The 23,184-nt window shown below is 40.1% G+C and overlaps 1 protein-coding gene across 1 annotated transcript in view; it reads right to left on the bottom strand.

Moving 5' to 3' along the window:
• Positions 1-638: 638 nt before the first annotated feature.
• Positions 639-23,184, bottom strand: part of TRPC5 (transient receptor potential cation channel subfamily C member 5) — a 216,730-nt gene continuing 194,184 nt past the window's right edge. The window contains exons 7-10 of the mRNA XM_008158606.3: positions 4,367-4,570; positions 4,093-4,134; positions 2,990-3,079; positions 639-1,331 (exon numbers count right to left, since the gene is read on the bottom strand). Of these exons, the coding sequence (XP_008156828.1) occupies positions 639-1,331; positions 2,990-3,079; positions 4,093-4,134; positions 4,367-4,570 (1,029 nt within the window). The remainder of the gene's footprint in view (positions 1,332-2,989; positions 3,080-4,092; positions 4,135-4,366; positions 4,571-23,184) is intronic.

Consider the following 23,184-nt stretch of genomic DNA (forward strand, 5'->3'; position numbering starts at 1 on the left):
CACCTCAACAGCCCCCATGATAAGAAGTTGTAGTGTTTAAAAGTGAAAACAACAAGAAGGCCAGTTATACCTAGAAACCACAATCTGACAATTCTTTGCAGGTTGTTCAGGCTCCCTTTGATGCTGTTCATTGAACCAAAATGGGCAGCATGGAGCACTGAAGGGTAAGAAATATAGGCAGGTTTGTTTGCCTTATCTGATAGTTGGTGGGGATGGCTGAGCACAACCTTCGGCCATGTGGGGAAATGGTGTGAGATTCTGAAGAAGGTCAGGAATCTGTGTGGCAGCAACAGTAGCAAAGTGGCACCTGTAGCTTCAAGGAAGCAAGGATAAGAAAAGCAAAGCCAAAGGGTTAAGCACCTGACTGCACCTCTGCTGATTAGGGGCACACACCCCTTCTATTGGTTGTGAAATGGACTTGAAGGTATACAAAGGCAAATCATAGTAATATAATAATAATCAACAACAAGAAGAACAAAAAAATGGAGAATGTGGCTATGAAAGATGGTGAAAATAATAGGCGTTTTACTCTCCTTTCTGGGGGTGGGGGCAGTGAGGGGATTATATCCTGTCACCTCTGAGAGCAAGGAAGTTACAAATTTTCGGCTGAGTTCCAGAACAAGTAATAGGGGCTTGATTTAGAGCCGAGTTGTAACTTGTTCTTCCTGTCCATCACCCCATTTGTGCATGAGCAGGTCACAAGCCTCTCCCCAAGTTTCAAACACATCCTCTGAGGAGTCTAAAAGTTTTGAATTTGAGGAGCAGATGCTGGGTGCGCAGTGAAGGGAGCTGGAACAGACTAGAGGACATTCACTGCTCTGAGCAGCTCCCTGGGCTTTGCCTGATTCTACGTCACTGAGGTTAATTTCACTCTGAGAACAGGCCTCTGCTTTCCCTTTCTCCATCTGAGAATATCTGATGTCTTGCCACATATAGTGCTGCTGAACAATTCCATCAGAAATTGTGTACATTGGCTCTGAACTGGGTTCAGACATATGACCATTAAACTTGGAGAAGAGGAGACCCAGTTTCTTGAGAGAAGGACCCATAAAGGAGCGTTTGCTTGATGACTCAGCTTTTGACTTTCCTTGAGCACCACTGGCTCTTGGTGTGGTTCTGATGAGAGGTGGCCCATGGCAGGCCTTTTTCTTGCAGCCTAAACTGAAAGAGACACTCTTGGATTTGGCCCGAGCCCCACCACTGCCATCATTGGTATCATCCCTCTGAGAGAATTCAGTGCTGCTGGTGGAAAAACTTCTCCTTGGGTGTTTTCTATTTCCTAAGAGGTCAAGCACTTCATATCGAAAGCTGGAGATGTCCTGCTTTAACTCCTAGGACAAGAGAGAAAACACATCATGTTAAGATGTATTGTCTTTAGTGCAAAATAGACACATTGGGTATTCTTTGCAATGTTCCAGGTTTTACCTAATATCAAATCACAAAGTTCATGAACTACTAGAAGAACCTCACATTATTCCAACACAAGAAAAATATATTAATAAATCTGTGGGCAAGGCTGGCCATTGGAAAAATTGTGCAATTGGTAAAGTTGATTTCAGAACCTCAGCATCAGGGCACACCAACAAACTAATCCCGGCTAAAGCATTAACTAAAAATTAGGGAATTAGAATAGGGAACTGGCTCTCATAGGTATATGCATCTGTATATAAAAGGGATCCTGAAAAGGAAAAGCTTTTAGGACTCTAAGATTTAAAACTAGGGAAGTCAAATGTGCCAGGTAATGAGACTACTATTTTGGAAGAGGGGACCCTATTCATTCAAGTCCCTATCAAATTTCTTCTCTCTCTAACTGGCTGCTCAACTACTAGATTGCTCCTTTAAAAACCATCTTTTAAATGCTTAAATCTGGTAATGCTACTCCCCTGCTTAAAACTCTTTAGTATCTTGTCACTGACCTTAGAAAAAAGTAGAAACTCCATATCACAGACTATGAAGTTTTTCAAGGCCCGGTATCTGTTGATCTCTCTGGTTTCATCTCTTCCTACTTTCCCCAGGCTCTTCTGTATGGACATATTCTCTCTTGCCTCTGGTCCTTGGCCTGTGGCTGTTCTCTGTCTAAAATATCTTTTTCCCCAACTTTCCCTTATCTGGCTCCTTCTTCAAGCCTTAGCTTACAAACCTGCTCTGAGTCCCCAAGTCCCTCCTCTGTGTCTCTACAGCACCCTGTGTATATCCTGTTAGAATACTCATTTGTCAGCCTCTATTATTATTTGTATGTCACCTCTTGAAAGTAGGGGATGGCTATATCTTGCTCACCACTCTACCCGAGCTACTAGTGGGGTGCTTGGTACATAGCATGCCCTCAAAAGATGGGTTATATCTGTGGATTAGGATAATGGCCTTCCTATGTCCGTTAGAAAATATACATGTATTCTAGGATAGGGTTTCTCAACCACTTCATATGTTGACCTGGATAATTCTTTGTTGTGGGGACTATCCCCTGCATTGTAGAATGTTTTGTAGCAACCCTAGTCTCTATCCACAAGATGCCAATAGCACACACATCCCAGTGTGGCAGCCAAAAATGTCTCCAGACATTGCCAAATGTGCCCTGGGGAACGTAATTGCCCCTGGTTGAAAATATCTATTTGAGGCTAATGCTAGTATTGAGAGAATTTTAATGTTTAATGGTAGGATTTCTTGAATCTTAGATTTAATAATAGATTCTATTGATTTTTACCTTATATTTTTAAAGTAATCAGAACATTTAAATCTTCAGGCATCTTCCCTTTGCTAACTTTCCCTTCACCACACATTCTTGTCACATCATTTAAAGCACCCAGTTCCCACACTGAGAAATACCCAGAATATGAAAAGAAGGCATAGGACAGATTATTTTGTTCATAAAACTGATTGTGTGCTGTATTACAGGCAGTTGAAATTCCATCACCAGAAACTTCACTGTAAAGATTAAATGATGCTTAAGAAATATGAAATGAGAAATTAAATCACTTCATGGTTAAATTACCTTAAAATTTTCTTCTGTTAGTCCCTCATTTGTTTTGGAATTTCGTATCATAGCAGCCACATATCTTTTGACTAAATTCCTAATAACTTCCTGGAATTAAGGGGAAAAAAAACACATGAAGAGGCATTTCCTTCTTGGGCTCTCAGTAAAATAAATAACATACACAGGAAATAAAATATGCTTAGATCATCTTTGCAGTGGAAAATCCTCCCAGGATCCAGCAATCTTCTGCAAAAACCCAGTTAATTTCATTAGTTAAATGAAGAATTATTATGTGTCCAAATCTGGTAGCAGAGTGGGCCAGCAAGATCACATTCACCTGAAAGGAAAATTTTCCACACATAAGGTAAATATGGATTCACATTTATAGAATGAGAGCAGAATAATCCTTGACTGATCATAGTTAATACCTTTCCAGTCAGGCTGGCTTAAACTAATCTGCCTACTTAGTAAAATGAGTTTTTCTTCCTTTTATAAAATTAAGAAAGTCATTTGACAGTGTCACAGACTCTGCTGATTTTAATGTTCTCTACACAATCAAGATATTTTAATTCTTTGGATTGATTTTTAGAGAGAGGGAGAGAGAAACATCGATGTGAGAGCAAGACATTGACTGGCTGCCTCCTGCACACCCCCTGCTGGGGATCCAGCCCACAACCTGGGCATGACCATGAATTGAACCAGCAAACTTTCAGTGAACAGGACGATGCTCAGCCAACTGAGTCACACCTGCCAGGGCTCAAGATATTTTTCTTAGAGTCAAATCTCACTTCTCCTTTACAGGGATGGCCTCTTTTTACTTAGCTCTCTGAGAATGGCACAGACATGGTTATTATTCTTTGTATTCTAATGGTAATGTGGATAGCTACCACTTAATGCAGTGTCACACACACACACACACACACACACACACACACACACACACACACACACACTGATACATACATACTCACCACTCAATTCTCACAATAACTCTGAGTTAAAGTTTTATCATCCCTATTTTACAGATGAGAAAACTGAGCCTCAGTGAGGTTAAGCGACTTGTCCAAGGTCACACAACTAACCAAGACCTATTGTGCTTAGTCTCTATGAGGAAGCTTTACCTGATAATGTTGATTCTGTATCAGGCTGTCAGCATGGCGTTCCTATAATTAAAAATGGACAAAGAAGTTACATCAGCAGTCTCTCAGCAACCCATCCACCCAAATATTATTTCTAAATATTAGCACTAGATAATGAAAGGATTTCCTGCCTGACAAACCCCCAAACATTTTAGCTTGGAGTGATTTTATGATGTTTAAGATAGGGAATGTCACAAATGAGAAAAGGCAGGACACAGTTTTGTTTATAAAGAAACATAATTTTTAAAAGCCTTACTGTGAAGCTCCTCAAGTTGTGCCTTCTCCGTCTACCATCAGGGTCTCTTTTTGGGCAGAAGGTGTTATTAAACCAGTTGCCAAGGTATAGAAATGACTTGGGACTAGGGATGATGTTAAAAGGAGGTGGCAAGGTTCCGCCTTCATCAAAGTAACTCATCCAGAGCTTTGTCCTTGCAAATTTCCACTCAATATCTGCATGATCCTATGAAAGGGAGAAATTCAAGGATTTGGGATGGGAAACACCAAAATGCACCCTTGTTGCATTCTAAAAGTTCTACCTTGCTTCTATAGAAAGCAATCTGTCAGTAGCTATAAAAATTCAAATTATACATACTCTGTGATTCAGTAATCCTTCTTGTAGAAATTTATCTTATAAATATACTCATAAAAAGATGTATGTATAGGGCTGTTCACTGTTTGATTGTAACTTGTTAATAGCAAAACATCTGGCAACAACCTAAATATTCAACAGTGGGAGACTGGTTAAATAAATGATGTTACATCCATAAAATGGCTTACAACATAACTATTTAAAAACATCTATGAACATTTTATATATAGAACCTCTATGTGTACATATGAATTTATCTGTATATTTTATAAGACCTCCAAGATCTTTAAGTCAAAAAAGCAATATAAAGCATAATATATATTGTGTTCATACAACTGAAAACCCCTTTATATTGCATACTTACATGTCCCAGACAGGTACATACTAAACTGTCTATAGCAGTTATTTTAATGAGTGGGAGTGGTTTGGAGAGGCTTTCTTTAAAAAAAACAAAACTTGAAGTTATTGAAGTATGTTTTACACAGAGTAATATTCACACTTTTTAAGTACTTGATGAATTTTGACATCCTACCTAATAATAGACAAATATGCAAATTGACCATACCTCTGCTACACCCAAGCCACGTCCACCAGCCCAAACCACGCCCACCATCCAATCAGGGCGAGTATGCAAATAAACCGAACCAAGATGGCTACAGCCACCGAGAGCAAGGTTTCCCAGGCAACAGAGGGAAACAAGCTTTCCGCCTGCCCTTGACAGGCCTAAGCCTCCACTCAAGCTACAAAGTTTCAATTATAGAAGGTAAACAAATTCAAACAAATGGCGGCAGCCACGGAGCTGGAGAGACCAGGCCAGGGTTGCCTGTGGTAATGGAGAAAGCAAAGCTTTCTGCACACCCTGGCCGGGCTCAGGCCTCTGCTTAAGGCTACAAAGTTTCAATTATAGAAGGTGAATTAACTCAAACAGAAATGGCTGCCGGTGGAGCATGCAGGAGGCTTGGCTCTGCTCCAGGCTACAGTTTCAATTGTAGAAGGAAAATAAATTCCAGATACCAGTGCCTCCGCTTGGGTCGCCAGGGGGCATGGCTGGCCTGCAAACCACCACAGGCCCCTTGCTCAGGCTGCCCCATGCCCCAAGGGAACCCCCACCCTTATCTGGGACACCCTTCAGGGCAAAGCAGCTGGCCCCCACTCCTGCACCAGGCCTCTATCCTATCTAATAAAAGAGTAATATGCAGATTGACCACCACTCCAACACACAATATGTCTGCCCCCATGTGGTCAAAGATCCTGCCCCCATGTGGACACAACATGGCCACCACAAGATGGCCAGCAGGAGAGGGCAGTTGGGAGGCACCCGGCCTGCAAGGGAGGGCAGTTAAGGGTGACCAGGCCTGCAGGGGAGGGCAGTTGGGAGGCACCCGGCCTGCAAGGGAGGGAAGTTGAAGGCGATCAACCCTGTAGGGGAGGGCAGTTAGGGGTGACCGGGCCGGCAGAGGAGGAAAGTTGGGGGCAAACAGGCTGGCAGGGGAGCAATTAGGCATCAATCAGGCTGGTAGCGAAGTGGTTAGGGGGTGATCAAGCTGGCAGGCAGAAGCGGTTAGGGGCAATCAGGAAGGCAAGCAGGCAAGCAGTTGGGAGCCAGCAGTCCTGGATTGTGAGAGGGATAACCAACTGCCCATTTAGGATCGGGCCTAAATGGGCAGTCGGACATCCCTCGAGGGGTCCCAGATTGGAGAGGGTGCAGGCTGGGCTGAGGGACACCCACCCTCCATGCACGAATTTCATGCACCGGGCCTCTAGTATATATATATATATATATATATATATATATATATATATATATATATATATGACTAATATGCAAAGTGTCCCTGGAGTTCAACCAGGAGACCAGGAGTTCTATCGCTAGCTATGATGTGTGCTAACCACCAGGGACCAGCATGGAATGAAGGGAGGCCCTGGTTGGCAGCTGGCAGCTGGGGAATGGAGGCCCCAGCTGGCAGCCGGAAGGCCTCAATCAGCCCTGATCACTGGCCAGGCCTAAGGACCCTACCCATGCACAAATTTCATGCACCAGGCCTCTAGTAAAAACTATAAGAAGAAAACTTAGGTCTAACTTTTCATGACCTCAGGTAAAACAATGGTTTCTTAAATGTGACACCAAAAGCCAAGAGATAGAAAAAAAATTAAATTGGTCTTCATAAAACTTAAAATTTATTGTACTTTAAAGAATACCACAAAGAAAATAAAAAGACAACCCACAAATAAAGAACAATTACAACTCAACAATAAAAAGATAAACTAATTTGCCCAGCTGGTGTTGCTAAGCAGTTGAGTATCGACCCAGGAACCAAGAGGTCACAGGTTTGATTCCTGGTCAGGGAATATGCTGGGGTTGCAGGCTCGATCACCAGTGGGGGCATGCAGGAGGCAGCTGATTGATGGTTTTTCTTTCATTGATGTTTCTATTTCTCTATCCCTTTCCCTTCCTCTCTCTCTAAAAAATAAATTTAAAAAATCTTTAAAAAAAGATAAACCAATTTAAAAATGGCCAAAACATTTGAATAGACATTTCCCCAAAGAAGTAACACAAATGATCAATAAGCAAATGAAAGGATGCTCAACATCATTTGTCATTAGAGTGATTCAAATTGAAACCACAATGAGATACAACTTCATATCGACTAAGATGGATATCATTTAAAAAGATAGATAATAATCAGTATTGATGAAGATATGGAGAAATTGGACTCTTCACACACTGATGGTGGGAATGTAAAACTGTACAGCTGCTTTTGAAAACAGTGTGGTAGTTCCTCCAATAGTTAAACATATATAGGGTGTCCTAAAAAATGTATATACACACTTTGAATAATTATAAAGGCAGTGTTTATTAAAAAACATTTCATTTTCATTTAATAGCTATCAGCTGTTAAAGTGTGTATATATTTTTGGGGGCACCCTGTAGTTACCATATGGTCCAGCAATTCCACTATAAATTATATACCCAAAAGAAATAAAAACATATTCCACATAACACCTTGTAAACAAATGTTTATAGCAACATTATTCATAATAGTCAAAAAGAAGCATTTGATTTTGACAAAGAATAGAATTATGCAGTGGGCCAAGTTATAAACCACAGACATATTTTCTTTTTAGCTTAGGAGACTCTCTGGTGCCTCTCATTGCACCTATTCCACTTAGGTACAGCTATGACTTTCCATAAACATTTTGAAAACAGCTCAAAGAACCAAAATGCTACCATTCCATTCCTCTAGTGCTTAAGTGAGCTCAGGCTTGGAATTCTTATGTAATAGTTTAGCAGAGAAGTTATTGAAAATTATCATCTCAACAGTCCCTTTTTATTCATTTATCATGTATCAGTTCAACATCCATCTATCCACTCATATTTTGATTCCTGTGTTGAGCAAGTACCATATTCCATGTACTATGCTATGTGCTGAGTACAGAGAGGTGACATTCCAGTAATAGTGGTTGGAATACAACACAGAACACAATTAGAGTACAGAAGTAACACCTGAGTCCTAGAGATTGAGAAATAATATACCCGGAGGCAGGATTGGTTGGAAAATTTGAGCTGTAAAGTGATAGAGTAGGGTAAGTATTCATTAATTCATTCACTCAGCATATATATATATATTGACTGCCTGCTAGACACTAGATGTTAAATTGTGGCAGTGAACAATATGGTCAAGAAGATGATTTGGCATGTAGAAATCTGTATTATTTTCAACCCTGGATCTAGTTTAAATTGCAAGATTATAAATATGGCTTTTGTAGTTGTATTTGCCTAAAACTTCAATAAATATATGATGTCCAAAGGATTTTTATTTGTTTGCATGGGGCTAGCCTTTCACCTTATATGATAGACAAAGCAGACATTGGGTGTTTTTTTGTTTATTTTTGTTTATTATTATTTTTTTTGCTTATTTTCAGTGTTTGCTTGTGATACTCTCTCCTACTCTCTGCTGTACCCTCTCCACCTAACTATGATTTTGAACATCCCCCAATATTAGACCCTGGCTGGGTGCTTTTGTATAAGACATACCTATACAACAATAGGCTTTGGTTACTCTTATTCCCAACTTCCTAAAAAATTTAGGACTTCTGTGCTACCATAATGTGCTTTTAATGGTACATAGCCTTACATACATGTTCTAGTTCATGTTTACTGAAATACATTTGAGATTGTCAGACCCTGTAGAGCAGGCAAGAGCTTCTATTTATTTTAACCACTTTCACAGTGCTAGTGTAATGTACTATGACTATAGGGCATAACCTCAAATGTTGTTGACTTGCTCAGATTTGCCAAGGCCAAAGCACAACAAGCATTTGCATGAAAGTGCAAAAGAGACATTGGAAGGCCAATGGACTATGATATTCAGCAAAGATGAATATCAGCACAAGTTTTGCTCCTGCTGTGATTGTGATGGCAGGAGGCGAATTTCCTGGCCTGATAATCCTTACATTGTTTACCAAACTTTACCTTTGATCCTCCTGTATGCATTGCTAAAGGGAAAATGTGTATTCAAAGTAAATAAAAAGCAGAAGGACAAGACTCAGTGTGCCTCTTCACGAAAGAGGTTTCCACCTGGCCCCCAAAATGCCTTCAAAAATTCATATTTCTTCTATAGTGTATTCATTGTCATCAGTCCTCCTGGAAGTTAACCTGAACTCTCTGTGAAGGTCACGGCACAGATTCTGAACACATGGCCATAGCTAGGTCAAATGAACATGTCTCTTCAGTTTCACAATTCTCAACAAATTCAAGCACAAAGTTATTTTCCTTACAATCAAATACAAGGCAAATTTCTTACCAGCCTTTGACAAATTCTTATGAATTCTTTCAGATCTCTTGCCAGCAACCATCTTACTCTTGCAAATTAGAAAGCTTTATAACAATGAAAAGAGAGGCTGGCACAGACATAGGAGAGCAAAGCTAATAATAACCTTTAAAAAGAAAAGTTACTCCCAGGAATCTTGGGGCTGATGGCAAAATGGTTAGAGGGATATTCTAGGGAGGGGGACATTTTGGTGTCCTTCATGTTAATTAGTAGCAACACAACATGCTATGACATACACATCCCAAATCAAGGAGAGATAATCAATTTCCCTGGCATTTCAAGGGAAATCTATCTCACTTAGACTGCTTTCTTCTGCTGGTAGAATTCAAGGCATGCCTCTCAAATGTTGATGTGCATCAGAATCACATGGAGCATTTGTTTAAAATGCAGATTTCTGGACCTCACTAGATGTTATATATTGTATTGTAGTTTTGCCTCAGATCTAGAAATGCAGTTTTAAAAAATGTAAGCATTTAGAGTCCCTAAGTATCCTCAGTATCCTTGGGAAATTGGTTCCAGGATACCCCTTGGATACCAAAATCCAAGGACACACAGGTCCCGTATATAAAATGATGTAGAACAATGCATACAATCAGTCTTCTGCATCCCTTAATTGAAAGTAATATTTTCAATCTGTGGTTGATTGGTTTAGACCATGTAGAACCCACAGATATGGAGAGCCCACTGCATATTATAGTTTTGGTAACTGTTTTTGTTTTGATTCATTTAAAAGATACTATATAGGAATCTTCAAAATAAAGAAGTAGTCCAGGCCTCCTGCAACCTCTTGGAAGGCCCTGAAGTAGAGAGAGTCCCCTCAGTGAGTATTATCATACACATATATGCCCTCACCTCCAACTTATTCCACATATACATTGGTCTAGAGGAGAGCCAATTCCCTGTCACTAAATAAATTGTCAGCAATCCTCCTCTGTTCCCCAAGACTGCTAGGTGGTTAGAATTTCCTGGTCTAATCATTCTGGGGCCTGCTGGGAATTACTTTTATATTGGTTTAATCTAGTTTAGAACCCTTGTAGCAACCTTAATTCAAGTGCACCAACTCAGTTGCAAAACAGCAGGACAAAAAAGAGAGCCCTCTCTCCAGCTTCATTTCACTGCCCATCCACTGCCCCAAACACTCCCTTGTAACCTACTACTGATGCACCCTAATAGCTTATTTAAGCCTTCCCAAATGGCAAGAGGCCCCTCAGTGAATGTTACAAACAGGTTCTTCTTCCTACTGAACATGTGCAGTTGCCTAGTGGGCAGCCATTATGTCTGCCCCTCACCCCAGGCATCAAATGGCTATTAGTCCCTCTTCCCAATTAAATTGCTAGGTGGTTGGAGTTACTGCTTGGTACACTCTGATCTTTCTTGTTATTGGGGGAGGGGTTTATTATGTATATTTAACATTCTCTGCAAAATGTATTTCTTTCAGTTTTATTGAGATATAATTGACATTCAGCACTGTAAAAGGTTAAGGAATACAGCATAACGATTTGGCCTACATATATTGTGAAGTGGCTACTACAATAAGTTTAGTTAACATCCATTACCTCATATAGATACAAAAAGAGAAACAAAGTTTTTTCCTTGTGATGAGAACTTTTTAGGATCTACTTTCTTAGCAACTTTCATATATACTATTCAACAGTGTTAAGTTATAGTCATTATGCTGTACATTATATCCCAGTACTTATTTTTCTGGAATCTTATACTTTTTTACCACCTTAATCCAATTCCCTCACCCCCTGCCCTTTGCCTTTGGTAACAACTAATCTGATCTCTTTTTTCTGTGAGTTTGGGTTTTATATTTTATTTATTTTTTAAAGATTTTTAAATTGATTTTTAGAGAAAGAGGAAGGGAGAGGGAGAGAGAAACATCAATTGGTTGCCTCCTGCCCACCCCCTACTGAGGATCAAGTCTGCAACCTGGGCATGTGCCCTGACCAGGAATCGAACCGGCAACCTTTTGACACCCAATTAACTGAGCCACACAAGCCAGGGCATCCTTTTAAGTTTTATTGTGTTTTTTTCCCTAGACAGGAAAATAGAACTTATTCTCATCTGTAATTTTTCAGCTTAAATATCATCTCCTCAAAGAGATCTTCCCTGAGCAACTAAATTTGAGTGGGCTTCTCTGATACTGTATCTCACAACACCCTGTTCTGTTACCTCAAACCAATAATCACAAATCACTTTAATGAATTTTTCTCTACTTATTCTTAGGCTCCCTACTAGAAGGAAAGCCCATTGAAATTAGGGATTTTATCTTGTTCACTATTGCAGTCCTAGAGACTGTCACAGAGTGGGTGTACAATAGATTTTTGCATAAAGAATTAATTGAAGATCCAGAGGCAGATATATAAGGAAATTGAGCACCAATAATATTATGTATCATTTCTAAGTATACCACCTTTTTTAGTCTTCACAACAGCCTGATGAAGTAGATTCTATTACTATTTCCATTTGATGAGTAAATGAGTAAAACTCACCTGAGTGAAGAAATGTGTCTAAGGACACATAGCTAGAAACTGGGGACCACAATTCAAATCTGTGAACTCTAGAACTCAAGGTCTTAACCACTAAGATAGATTGTTTCTTTGGTAAGTGCACTGAGTTGGATTTCACAATAAGCATCATGCTCACTCCTGTATGTCAGAAAAGTACCTACAAATGGTGCAGAAACAGAGCCTGATTAAGGCTGAGATTTTTATAAACAGATCACTCTATACACTGGATCAGGCCTCCACCTGCCCAGGCTTCTCTTCTTGTTTCCTTCAGGTTACTATTCATTTATTTTTTGCTACAAAGAGAACTTTGCAGGGCTCCTGCATTCAGCTGTGCAGGTTTTACACTGCATAATTCCAGGAGCACCGTTCACAGCAAATGTGGTAGTCCAAAAGCCCACTGAACTCCTTATCACTGTTTCTAGGTGTCTCCAGAGATGTAAATTGAACCCTTCAGTCAAGGAGGCACAGACTGTTCTGCCTGCCAGTATCTTTCAGTTTGGGCTTGGGAGAACCTTTTCCTTTTGGAGAATAGAAGCAATCAGAAGATAGTGAATTGTGATTTGCTGAGCTTGCTTTGCAGTTTTCAGAAATAAATGGGATTAACCCTGTAAGGGCTTTTTTCTCTATCACCTGGGAATGGGATATTCTATAGGTCTGGTCTCATATAGTCAGATTATCATAGTATGTGTGTTCTAACGTCCTGTCTCACTTATCAGGAGCTTACTTTTACCTCCTGTCCCCCAGGCCATACTTTTATTTTCTAGATTGCTTCTAAATATCCTATGGAGTCACTGGACCTGAGCTTATCTTGACCTAATTCCTTGCACATTGCAGCCTCTCAAGTCTTTGTAGAAAGAAAGAATGAATGATTGAACAAACTTGCTATGTAACGCTGGCAGATCTCAACTTTTTTTTTAAATACTTTTTTGTATTATGACATTACTTTTTTTAAAATATATTTTTTATTGGTTTCAGAGAGGAAGGGAAAGGGAGAGAGAGATAGAAACATCAAAGATGAGAGAGAATCATTGATCGGCTGCCTACTGTATGCCCCCTACTGGGGATCGAGTCCACAACCCAGACATGTGCCCTTAACTGGAACTGAACCCAGGACCCTTCAGTCTGCAGGCCAACACCCTATCCACTGAGCCAAACCAGCTAGGGTGGCAGATCTCAACTTTTGGAAACCTGTTTCCTCATCTGTAACATGCGGATAATAGTGCCTACACTCAGAGTTCTTGTGAGTATCAAATATGACAATATATGCAAATGTGCTTTGGAAAGTATAAAGCACTATATTAGCTATAATTATGAAATCCATCATCTAGGCAGACTTCCTTTCAGTGAGATAATGCCCCTGCCCATTGCCATAGAAATTTATTCATCTCTAAACACTAAACACTTGCAATGGATATAAATCTACATTATGTATTTTTTAACATGGTTGACAAACTATAGATCACAGATTTTCCCAAGCTAATCCCTATCAATCAGTAAAAAAGTATTAATTTAGTATCTACTGTGTTTCCCACCTTTTACTAGGCACCAGAGAAATATAAAGAAAACCTAAAGCAGAGTCCCTATCTTCTGGAGCTTCAGTCTAGAAAGGTGGAAAACAGACATATTTTAAAAGACCTAGGTAGGGGTAGGCAAACTATGGCCTGCAGGCCAAATATGGCCTGCCACTTGGTTTTGTATAGTCTACAAGCTGAGAATGGTCGTTACATTTTTAAATAGTTGAAAAAGATCAAAAGTATAAGTATTTTGGACACTTGAAAATTACATGAATTTCAAATTTCAGTCCCCTTAAATGAAGTTTTATTGGCACACAGTCACACCCATTTGTTTATGTATATTCAAAGGCTTCTTTCATGTTAAAAGAGCAGAATTAAATAGTGTGACAGAGATATTATACTCCACAAAGCCTAAAATGTTCACTGTCTGACCCTTTACAGAAAAACTTTTTCACCTCCTGAACTAGAGGAAAATAAGCTTAGGCTTGGTCAGCTTTGACAGTTGCTTGGTCTTCATACTTGCAAATATTCTGGGAACTCACATGCATAAAATCATTAATGTGTTCATTTATTCAATAGGTATTAAGTGAGAGCACACTATGTGTCACAGTTAATGAGGGAGGGACTTTAGCATAACGTATTTTTGTGTTGGTTAGTTTTCCTATATGAAACTAGAGGCCCAGTGCATGAAATTCGTGCAGGGGGGAGTCCCCTCAGGCAAGCCTGCACCCTCTCCAATCCTGGACCCTTTGGGGATGTCTGACTGCTGGTTTAGGCCCGATCCCGGGGATTGGGCCTAAACCGGCAGTCGGACACCCCTCTCACAATCCAGGAGCACTGGCTCCTAACTGCTCACCTGCCTCCCGGCCTGATTGTTCCAACTGTCCCCCTGCCCCCGCCAGCCTGGTTGTCCCCAACTGCCCCCCTGCTGGCCTGGTCGCCCCCAACTGCCCCCCTGCCGGCCTGGTCATCCCCAACTGCCCCCCTGCTGGCCTGGTCGCCCCCAACTGCCCCCCTGCCGGCCTGGTCACCACCAACTGCCCCCTCCCCTGCTGGCCTGGTCGCCCCATGCAGCCTACTGTTCAGCCATTTGGTCATTCCTCCCTAACCCCTCTGCCGTCCTGGTTGCCCCATGCAGTCTGCTCTTCAGGCGTTTGGTCATCCCTCACTAATCCCCCTGCTGGCCTTGTCGCCACATGCAGTCTGCTGTTTGGTCCTCCGTTCGGTTGTTTCAGTCGTGACGGCCCCTGGCTTTTTATATATTAGGATGTATGAAATAAGGTATTAATAGCAAAACCCTGTGGTATAACCTCTTAGAGAGTCCTTGGGGTGATGAAAACTTCTTTGTACCTCCAGGAATCTTTAGGGTTAGGCTAATGGAAAGTTTGATGCAGTCAGTTAAGAGGATTCTAATTTTGGTAGTTCTGATCTTCTTTAATAACTGGTGTTGATTATCCCATGAATGAGGAGGCCTGCAATACTTTATTTTCTTCACTATCAGGGATTCCTGATAAGCCACATTTATTAAGCTTAATGATAAATATATTTTTCATCAAGCCTTTGTGATTAGCTCACAATTTTATAGACTTGGGTACTTCTATAAGTTCAAATGCCCAGGAGAAATTGGGAAAGAAAAAATAGGAAAAAGCAAAATCCTGTGAGAGAAGAAAGGAGAATAAGGCAGAGATAAATCCAGTTCACTTTCCCCCTCATTTTTACTCTTAGATCTTCTCTTTTTTTTCTTCTTTTTGACAAAAGCAGACTTACCTTGACATCTGAAATTGTATAATTTTACTGTCAGATCTCAAGTAAAAGGCAGAGTAATGCAGTGGGTTGTAACCTCTGATGATACTTCCGGGTATTGTGACATATGTGTTGTAGGTACAGGATACTATGTATGTTGTAGCTAGAGGACACCTTCTGGCCCACGCTGTCTCTCACATTGAGCCTGGCTATAAAACAGGGCTCCAGTGACCACATGGCAGGAGAGAGACCTTATTAATATTAATAAATCAGCACTCACATTTAGTTTCTAATCCTCAAACTGCTAGGAAATTAAAGAACATTTGTATCACTTAAATTTCCTGTCAACTGATCCCTGATGTCCAGAACAAGTATAATGGGAATAAGGCAGAAGTCAAGAGTCATGTTTCCCAACTATGAACTTTGGGCCATAGTCATTTCACTTATCTACAAATATTATTTGTTGCCTATGAAGAGAACATTTTCTTCCACAAGAAACAATTCTTCCTGAGACTCATCTCTGAAATCTTTTAAAATATAAACACAGTCATTTTTATCTTCCAATTGTCCATTGATAGTTGCTATTTTATGTAGGGGTTGAAAGTAACTTTGGCTTGGGGACTGTTGCACAGAACTGATCCTTTACAAAACTGTGCTGATGGTGACATTTTCCTCCAGTGCCTCCAATCTCTTTTTCTTGTGGTGTTCCCTCCCAGTCTTCTCCAACTCCATTTCCTTCTTTGTATCTCTTTACTTGCTTGACCTCATAGGAAAACCTGATCAGTAAAGGATTGGACTCATTTATACCTAGTCATAAGTGACCTATTAACAGCTCTAAACACATTTGCATTATAACTGGGAACAAGGTCTTAAGGTGAGGGATTTCCAGATGACAGTGGGAGGATGTCTATAAGTAAATAAAAAACCTGAGATTTTATGCTAAATTTTATGCATGTTTGCTCATATGTGAATTTTTTTGTTCATATTCATGAGATTATCAAAGCAATAAAAATCATAAAAGATTAAGGGCAGTTTTAAGGTAAAGAAACAAAATACAAATAATGGTATTTGAAATTGTAGTTCAGTGATTGTAGACCCTCTGAAAACAAGGACCATACCTCTGTTTTGTTCACCTGTCACCCATTGCATCCTCAATGCCAATAACAGAATGTGTACTACAGAGTCCTCTCTCAATAAATACAGGTTGGGCAAAAATAGGTTTATAGTTCTTTGTATGAAAAATAATACAATAATTAATAAATAGTAATACAAAAATGAACCCTGTTTCATGTACTCATAACTGTAAACATACTTTTGTCCACCCCTGTATTTGTTAACTTTATTTTGTACATCCAGGAGATATTTATTGTTAGTGAATGAATGAAAGAGTAAAGGACATCAGCCAGCAGATAGGCAGAAGCATTTTTGGGCTTTAGGCCCTTCCTATCACTTGCCTAGTTGGTCCTGTTTCTGTTTGAGTTACCTAAGATAGAGTTTTCAGGACAACTACTGATGTTCCTTATGCATATCCAGAACAGGTGAATCTTGAATGCAGAGGAGCAGCCAAGGCATCTATCTGCTCTGATTGCCCATTGGTACAGGGAAAGAAAACCTACTTCCTTTCATTTGTCCTCTTCCCATTCCCACTTGCATCTTTGTCAGTCATCAAAATCATCCAAAGGCTGTTGGAAGCAGAGGTTGTTGCTCAGCCAATACCAGCCAAAGTATATCCTCAACATTTTGAAGCAAAGAGCTTTCATCCCTAGCAGATGTGGGCTCTCAGACAGATTGTTGACAAAATCATGAGTGAGTATTGATGCAGAATGACAAAAGAATTCATTTCTGTGTCAGACAACCAGAGGGAGGACCAGGCCAGACCCAGGCAGGATGCAGAGATCTAAAAATTCAGCCTTTGGCGCCCCCTGCAGCATTTGCAGAGAGAATGCTCCTCAGTCCTCTCCTGAAAATGGAGAGTGGATATTTCATTTGCTGGTGATGATACCCATTCTGACAGGTGTGAGGTGATGATATCTCATTGTGGTTTTAATTTCTGTTTCTCTGATGATTAGTGATGTTGAACATATTTTCATATGTCTATTGGCCATCAGTATGTCCTGTATGGAAAAATATCTATTCAGGTCCTTTGCCCATTTTTTAACTGGATTGGTTTTTTGTTTGTTTGTTTTTTTGGTGTTGAGTTTTATAAGTTCCTTATAAATTTTGGATATTTACCCCTTTGTAGAGGGCCCCCTGGGAAGACACATGGACATTCTTTAGCTTGCTGTTGATTAAGCCCAAGATATTTGAGATAGTCATGTCAGTTGCACCTCGCCCCAGGAGTGCGCAGGTGTTGTTATTTCCTGGCTTACCTTTGTCTAGGTTCTGGAAGAGGGCTTTGAGATGTGGAACCAGTCTAGCACAGGAAAAGAGGAAATGAAATAGACCTGGGCCCTCCCAAGCTCCTTTAATCTTAAGTTTTTCAGTGAACCCGCCTTGTATATGGGAGTATAAATAAATGTGCTGCGTGGCTCAGGGGTCGTCTGTCTCTCCAGCAGAGGAGGTCAGTGACCCACCTGGGACCCAGCTTGCATCTACTTCTGTGTCTCTTTATTTCTCAATCCCTGGACGCCTCTATCAAGAACCAGTTTCATCTCTCTCCGTGCTGGCCACGGAAAAGGGAGATCCCCGCCGCATCAGGCCCCCGCATATTGACGCCCAACGAGAGGCAAGAGGCAAGGGATCGCTCCTAGAAGTGTGCGCGCACCACAGACTTAAGGTAAGAAGGAGTGGATTGTTGTAAAAATTAAATCAACCGGGTGTAAAACGTGGGTAATCCTCAAAAATGCTTTAAACTATGCTCTGTTAAGCGTAGTCAGATTCTTGATTTCTTTCTTAAGTTTTGTTGATGAAACCTGGGAAAAGGTTAGAAAGCAGTTGTGTGAATACCATCTGCACCTCTTCTGCCTCCTGCAGTGGAAGGGTGCAAGTCTAAAAGGATAAAGGAACTTCTCAGCAACTGCCAATAATTCTTTATCTTAAAAAATCTTTTTCTTTCCTTAAAAAATAAAAAAATAAAAATAACAATAAAAATTGAAAAAATAAATAAGATAAAAACAGTAGATGCCAGACCATTACTGAAACTTCCCCCGAAGAAACAAGGAGGTGGGGGAAAGGCCACTTTGAGAGGCCTCATCTTCGCCATCTTTATTTATTTTCCAGCTAATGACTTAAAGCTTTTACAAATTCATAAATGCATCTGGGGTTTCTGTGCACATGTAAAGGGAAAAGGCCAGTTTAAAAACGAGTGTGCATAGTTTTGAGCTGAACTTAACTTTTAGCTGTGTACAGAATAAAAACCCGAGACTGTTTTGGCCTTAAAAATGGCAAAGATGAACCAGAGAAAGAAATACGGGCTAGTGTCCCAAGACATCTAAAGTAACTCTTGAAATTTCCCACCAGAGGCAAGTAAATAGCAGGAAGAAAATAGTCAAGTTTACATATGAATGGCTGAGAGGTTGCTTCTTGACTTCCCCAGCAGGAAAATTGTGACCATTTTGAAATTTAGAGGCTGGGCCAGGCCTATTGGCTGGAAATTTAAAAAGAACTTGGAAGTTTACTAAATCAAATGATAAATTTAAAAGATCTAAATGTATTGAATTGTTATAATACTGAAATGTTGATCTGAGTATGCATTGCATGAAACCTAGAGGACAGAATTGAAGCTCTTAATTGATTATGTCTTGTATTTATTCTTAGAAATATAAAGTGTTATTGTGTTATTAATCTAGGACATGCTAAAAAATATTTGACTGGCCAGCTCTAAAAGTTTAAATTTGATATATTAAGATAATTATAAAAAAGTATTATAATCTTTAAATCATATACGGATATATATATATATTTGATGGGTTTTTTTTACCATGTTAAAATTTCAAGGTCTTAACAGAGATGATTCTTGGAAAGCTACAAGGGCCCGGAGTAATACAAGAAATTTATCCTCTCTTCTTAAAGGAAATCTTTTAAAAAGAGATCTAATATACTTGAAATTGCATGGAAAGCCTTATCAAATAAAAATTAATAAATATACTTTAAATGTTATGAAGGTTTTGGCCCCAAAAATGGCAAAACAGAGTAACTAAATAATTGACAGCCAGTTTGAAATTGGATTGCCATGGCCTAGAGCAAAGGATATCCTTACATGATATTTTTCTACAATGTCATTATAATTTTTGATATTTTACAACAGCATATACCAAACAAACTTACAAACTAATTCTTTGAATGTTTGGCAGCAATTTTAAAGCACATGAAAGGATTTAATTCCACTGTGTGGAAGGCCCCCTTGGGAAGGCAATTGAGCATTCTATATTGGTCCTTTTTGCCAAGAGGGACCCTCCCACAGCTGTTGCCTGAGTTTTCAGTTCATGCTGAGGTTGAAGCCTCGTGATGGCTGGTACCACGGATCTGTCTCTCGCACAATGGCATGAGCTGGGCCCTCCCTGGAGAAGAAACCTGGGTTCCCCAAGATATGTGATCAATGCCAGGGCCCCGCCAGCAGGCGAGGGGATCCCAAGGCAGGTGCTGGGCATGGAGGCCATAGGGGCATAGGCTATCAAGGAGACAGAACTGAACCTCACATCACCCTGCTTGGCCCCGGAGGATGGCTGGTTAGTCAAAGACGGGTAAGATTCCTCAAGGGAGGAACAACCTAAGACAGGCACAGTCGCAAGGGGCCATCAGGAGAGAAAAAGGGGGTCAACAGAGGTGGGGCACAGAACCTCACCCCCCCAACATTGCAGGGGCCTGAACACTCGCCCCTTCTGAGGGAGGTCTCCTGCCCCATGGCTGCTTTGTGCTTCCCATGCCCAGCTCAGATCGGGACCCAGGCAACATACAGAGACTTGGCCCAGCTCAAAATCGGAAAGAGACCCATACAACAGAAAGAGACATGGCCCAGCTTGGATTGGGACCCAGGCAACAGAGAGTTGGCTGATGGTAGCTGCCCTATGTCTAAATCCAGCCTAAATCCAGGAATGCTCAGGGCTTTTCTCAAGGATGCAAATAAACCTTTCCATTTAACATTTACAGGATAAACTAACATTGTTGTTAAGAGTATTAAAATTTTAACAGTAAAATAGTCAAATTTTCAGATTAATTTAAATTGGCTAAATGGAATAATTGAATATTCAAGAAAATTTAATTGTACAAAAGGCTGTTCCTAAAGTATTAACAAAAATTTCTATTGGTAGTTCATTTCATGGTAAAATTACTTAACATGTAATGAACCTAAAGGCAGTCATATTTTTGTGCAGATGAAACTTAAAGTGATCAAGACTACATTATAAAAATTTTGCAAAATCCTCCTAATAATTAAATCAAAAACAAAGGGGTGATAGTGGAAAAATATTATGTAAGGAAAAATATCCAGAAAAATTTTTACTTTGAAAACTAATTTTCATTTATAATACTAAGAGCAGGACACCTATGAAAAAACACACATAGTATCAGAATAAGCCAAAGGAAAATCATTTTGGGCAAAAAATGAAAAGGATCCCAAGTCAAATTTATAGAAAGGATTGCTTTACTAACTTTTGGTCGAGAATATGTTTGTATATTTTCAGAAAACAACTTCAAGACCATGTGGATTCCTGCAGGAGAGGAATTGACAGGAATGCTCCAGCCATGAAGACAAGAGGAGAAACAGTCCAGAGATGGAAGACGCTGATGACACCTTGCCATGCTAGCAGTCAGCAGCTGTGCGTCACTGCAGGATGCCCAGGACCAAACCAGAGACGGTCGGGCCTGCATCACCATCGTTTGTCCACCATCCAGATATCATTGCTGACATGTACACATGAGGAACTATTGGACATTGAAATTGGGACTCAAACATTTTTCATTCTTATATGTTTATTTCTGGTCTGTAAATGCAAGATTTTTTAAAAATTAAAAATGGGGGAGATGTAGAGGGCCCCCTGGGAAGACACATGGACATTCTTTAGCTTGCTGTTGATTAAGCCCAAGATATTTGAGATAGTCATGTCAGTTGCACCTCGCCCCAGGAGTGCGCAGGTGTTGTTATTTCCTGGCTTACCTTTGTCTAGGTTCTGGAAGAGGGCTTTGAGATGTGGAACCAGTCTAGCACAGGAAAAGAGGAAATGAAATAGACCTGGGCCCTCCCAAGCTCCTTTAATCTTAAGTTTTTCAGTGAACCCGCCTTGTATATGGGAGTATAAATAAATGTGCTGCGTGGCTCAGGGGTCTGTCTGTCTCTCCAGCAGAGGAGGTCAGTGACCCACCTGGGACCCAGCTTGCATCTACTTCTGTGTCTCTTTATTTCTTTATTTCTCAATCCCTGGACGCCTCTATCAAGAACCAGTTTCATCTCTCTCCGTGCTGGCCACGGAAAAGGGAGATCCCCGCCGCATCAGGCCCCCGCACCCTTATCAGATATATCATTGGCAAATATGTTATCCCATTCAGTGGGTTTTCTTTTCATTTTGTTGATGGTTTTCCTTGGCTGTGCAAAAACTTATTTTTAGTTTGACAGAGTTGCATTTGTTTAGTTTTTTTAAAATTTCTTTATTGATAAAGGTGTTACATATGTGTTCTTATTCCCCCATTACCCTCTCATCCCCCCACTCATGCCCTCACCGCCCTCTTGTCTGTATCCATTGGCTAGGCTTATATGCATGCATACAAGTCCTTTGGCTGATCTCTCTCCCTTACCCCCACCCTTCCCTACCTTCCCTCTGAGGTTTGATGGTCTGACCAATGTTTCTCTGTCTCTGGATCTGTTTTTGTTCATCAGTTTATGTTGTTCATTATATTCCATAAATGAGTGAGATCATATATTTATCTTTCTCTGACTGGCTTATTTCACTTCACTTAGCATAATGCTCTCCAGTTCCATCCATGCTTTTGCAAATGGTAAGAACTCCTTCTTTTTTACTGCAGTGTAGTATTCCATTGTATAGATGTACCTCAGTTTTTTAATTCACTCATCTGCTGATGGGCACTTATGCTGTTTCCAAATCTTGTAAATTGTGCTGCTATGAACATAGGGGTGCATATATCCTTTCTAATTGGTGTTTATGGTTTCTTGGGATATATTCCTAGAAGTGGGATCACTGGGTCAAATGGGAATTCCATTTTTAGTTTTTTGAGGAAACTCCATACTGTTCTGCATACCAGCACTTGTCACTTGTTGATTTGTTGATGATAGCCATTCTGACAGGTGTGAGATGGTACTGCATTGTTGTTTTGATTTGCATCTCTCTGATGATTAGTGACTTTGAGCATCTTTTCATATATCTCTTGGCCTTCCTTCTGTCTTTTTTCGAAAAGTATCTATTTAGATCAGTTGCCCATTTTTTGATTGGGTTGTTTATCTTCTTTTTGTTAAGCTGCATGAGTTCCCTGTAAATGTTGGAGATTAAACACTTATCAGTGATAACATTGGCAAATATGTTCTCCCATGCAGTGGGCTTTCTTGTTGTTTTTGTTGATGGTTTCTTTTGCTGTGAAAAAGCTTTTTATTTTGATGTAGTCCCATTTGCTTATTTTCTCTTTAGTTTCCATTGCCCTAGGACCAGTATCAGTGAAGAAATTGCTTCGGAATATGTCTGAGATTTTGCTGCCTGTGGATTCCTTTAGTATTTTTATGGTTTCCTGTCTTATGTTTAAGTCCTTGATCCATTTTGAGTTTATTTTTGTGTATGGTGTACGTTGGTGGTCTAGTTTCATTTTTTTTCATGTATCTGTCCAATTTTCCCAACACCATTTATTGAAGAGACTGTCTTGACTCCATTGTTTGTTCATGCCTCCTTTGTCAAATATTAATTGAGCATAGTGGCTTGGGTCAATTTCTGGGTTCTCTATTC

Source organism: Eptesicus fuscus, chromosome 1 (assembly GCF_027574615.1).
Source record: "Eptesicus fuscus isolate TK198812 chromosome 1, DD_ASM_mEF_20220401, whole genome shotgun sequence".
In the NCBI taxonomy this organism is placed as follows: domain Eukaryota; kingdom Metazoa; phylum Chordata; class Mammalia; order Chiroptera; family Vespertilionidae; genus Eptesicus; species Eptesicus fuscus.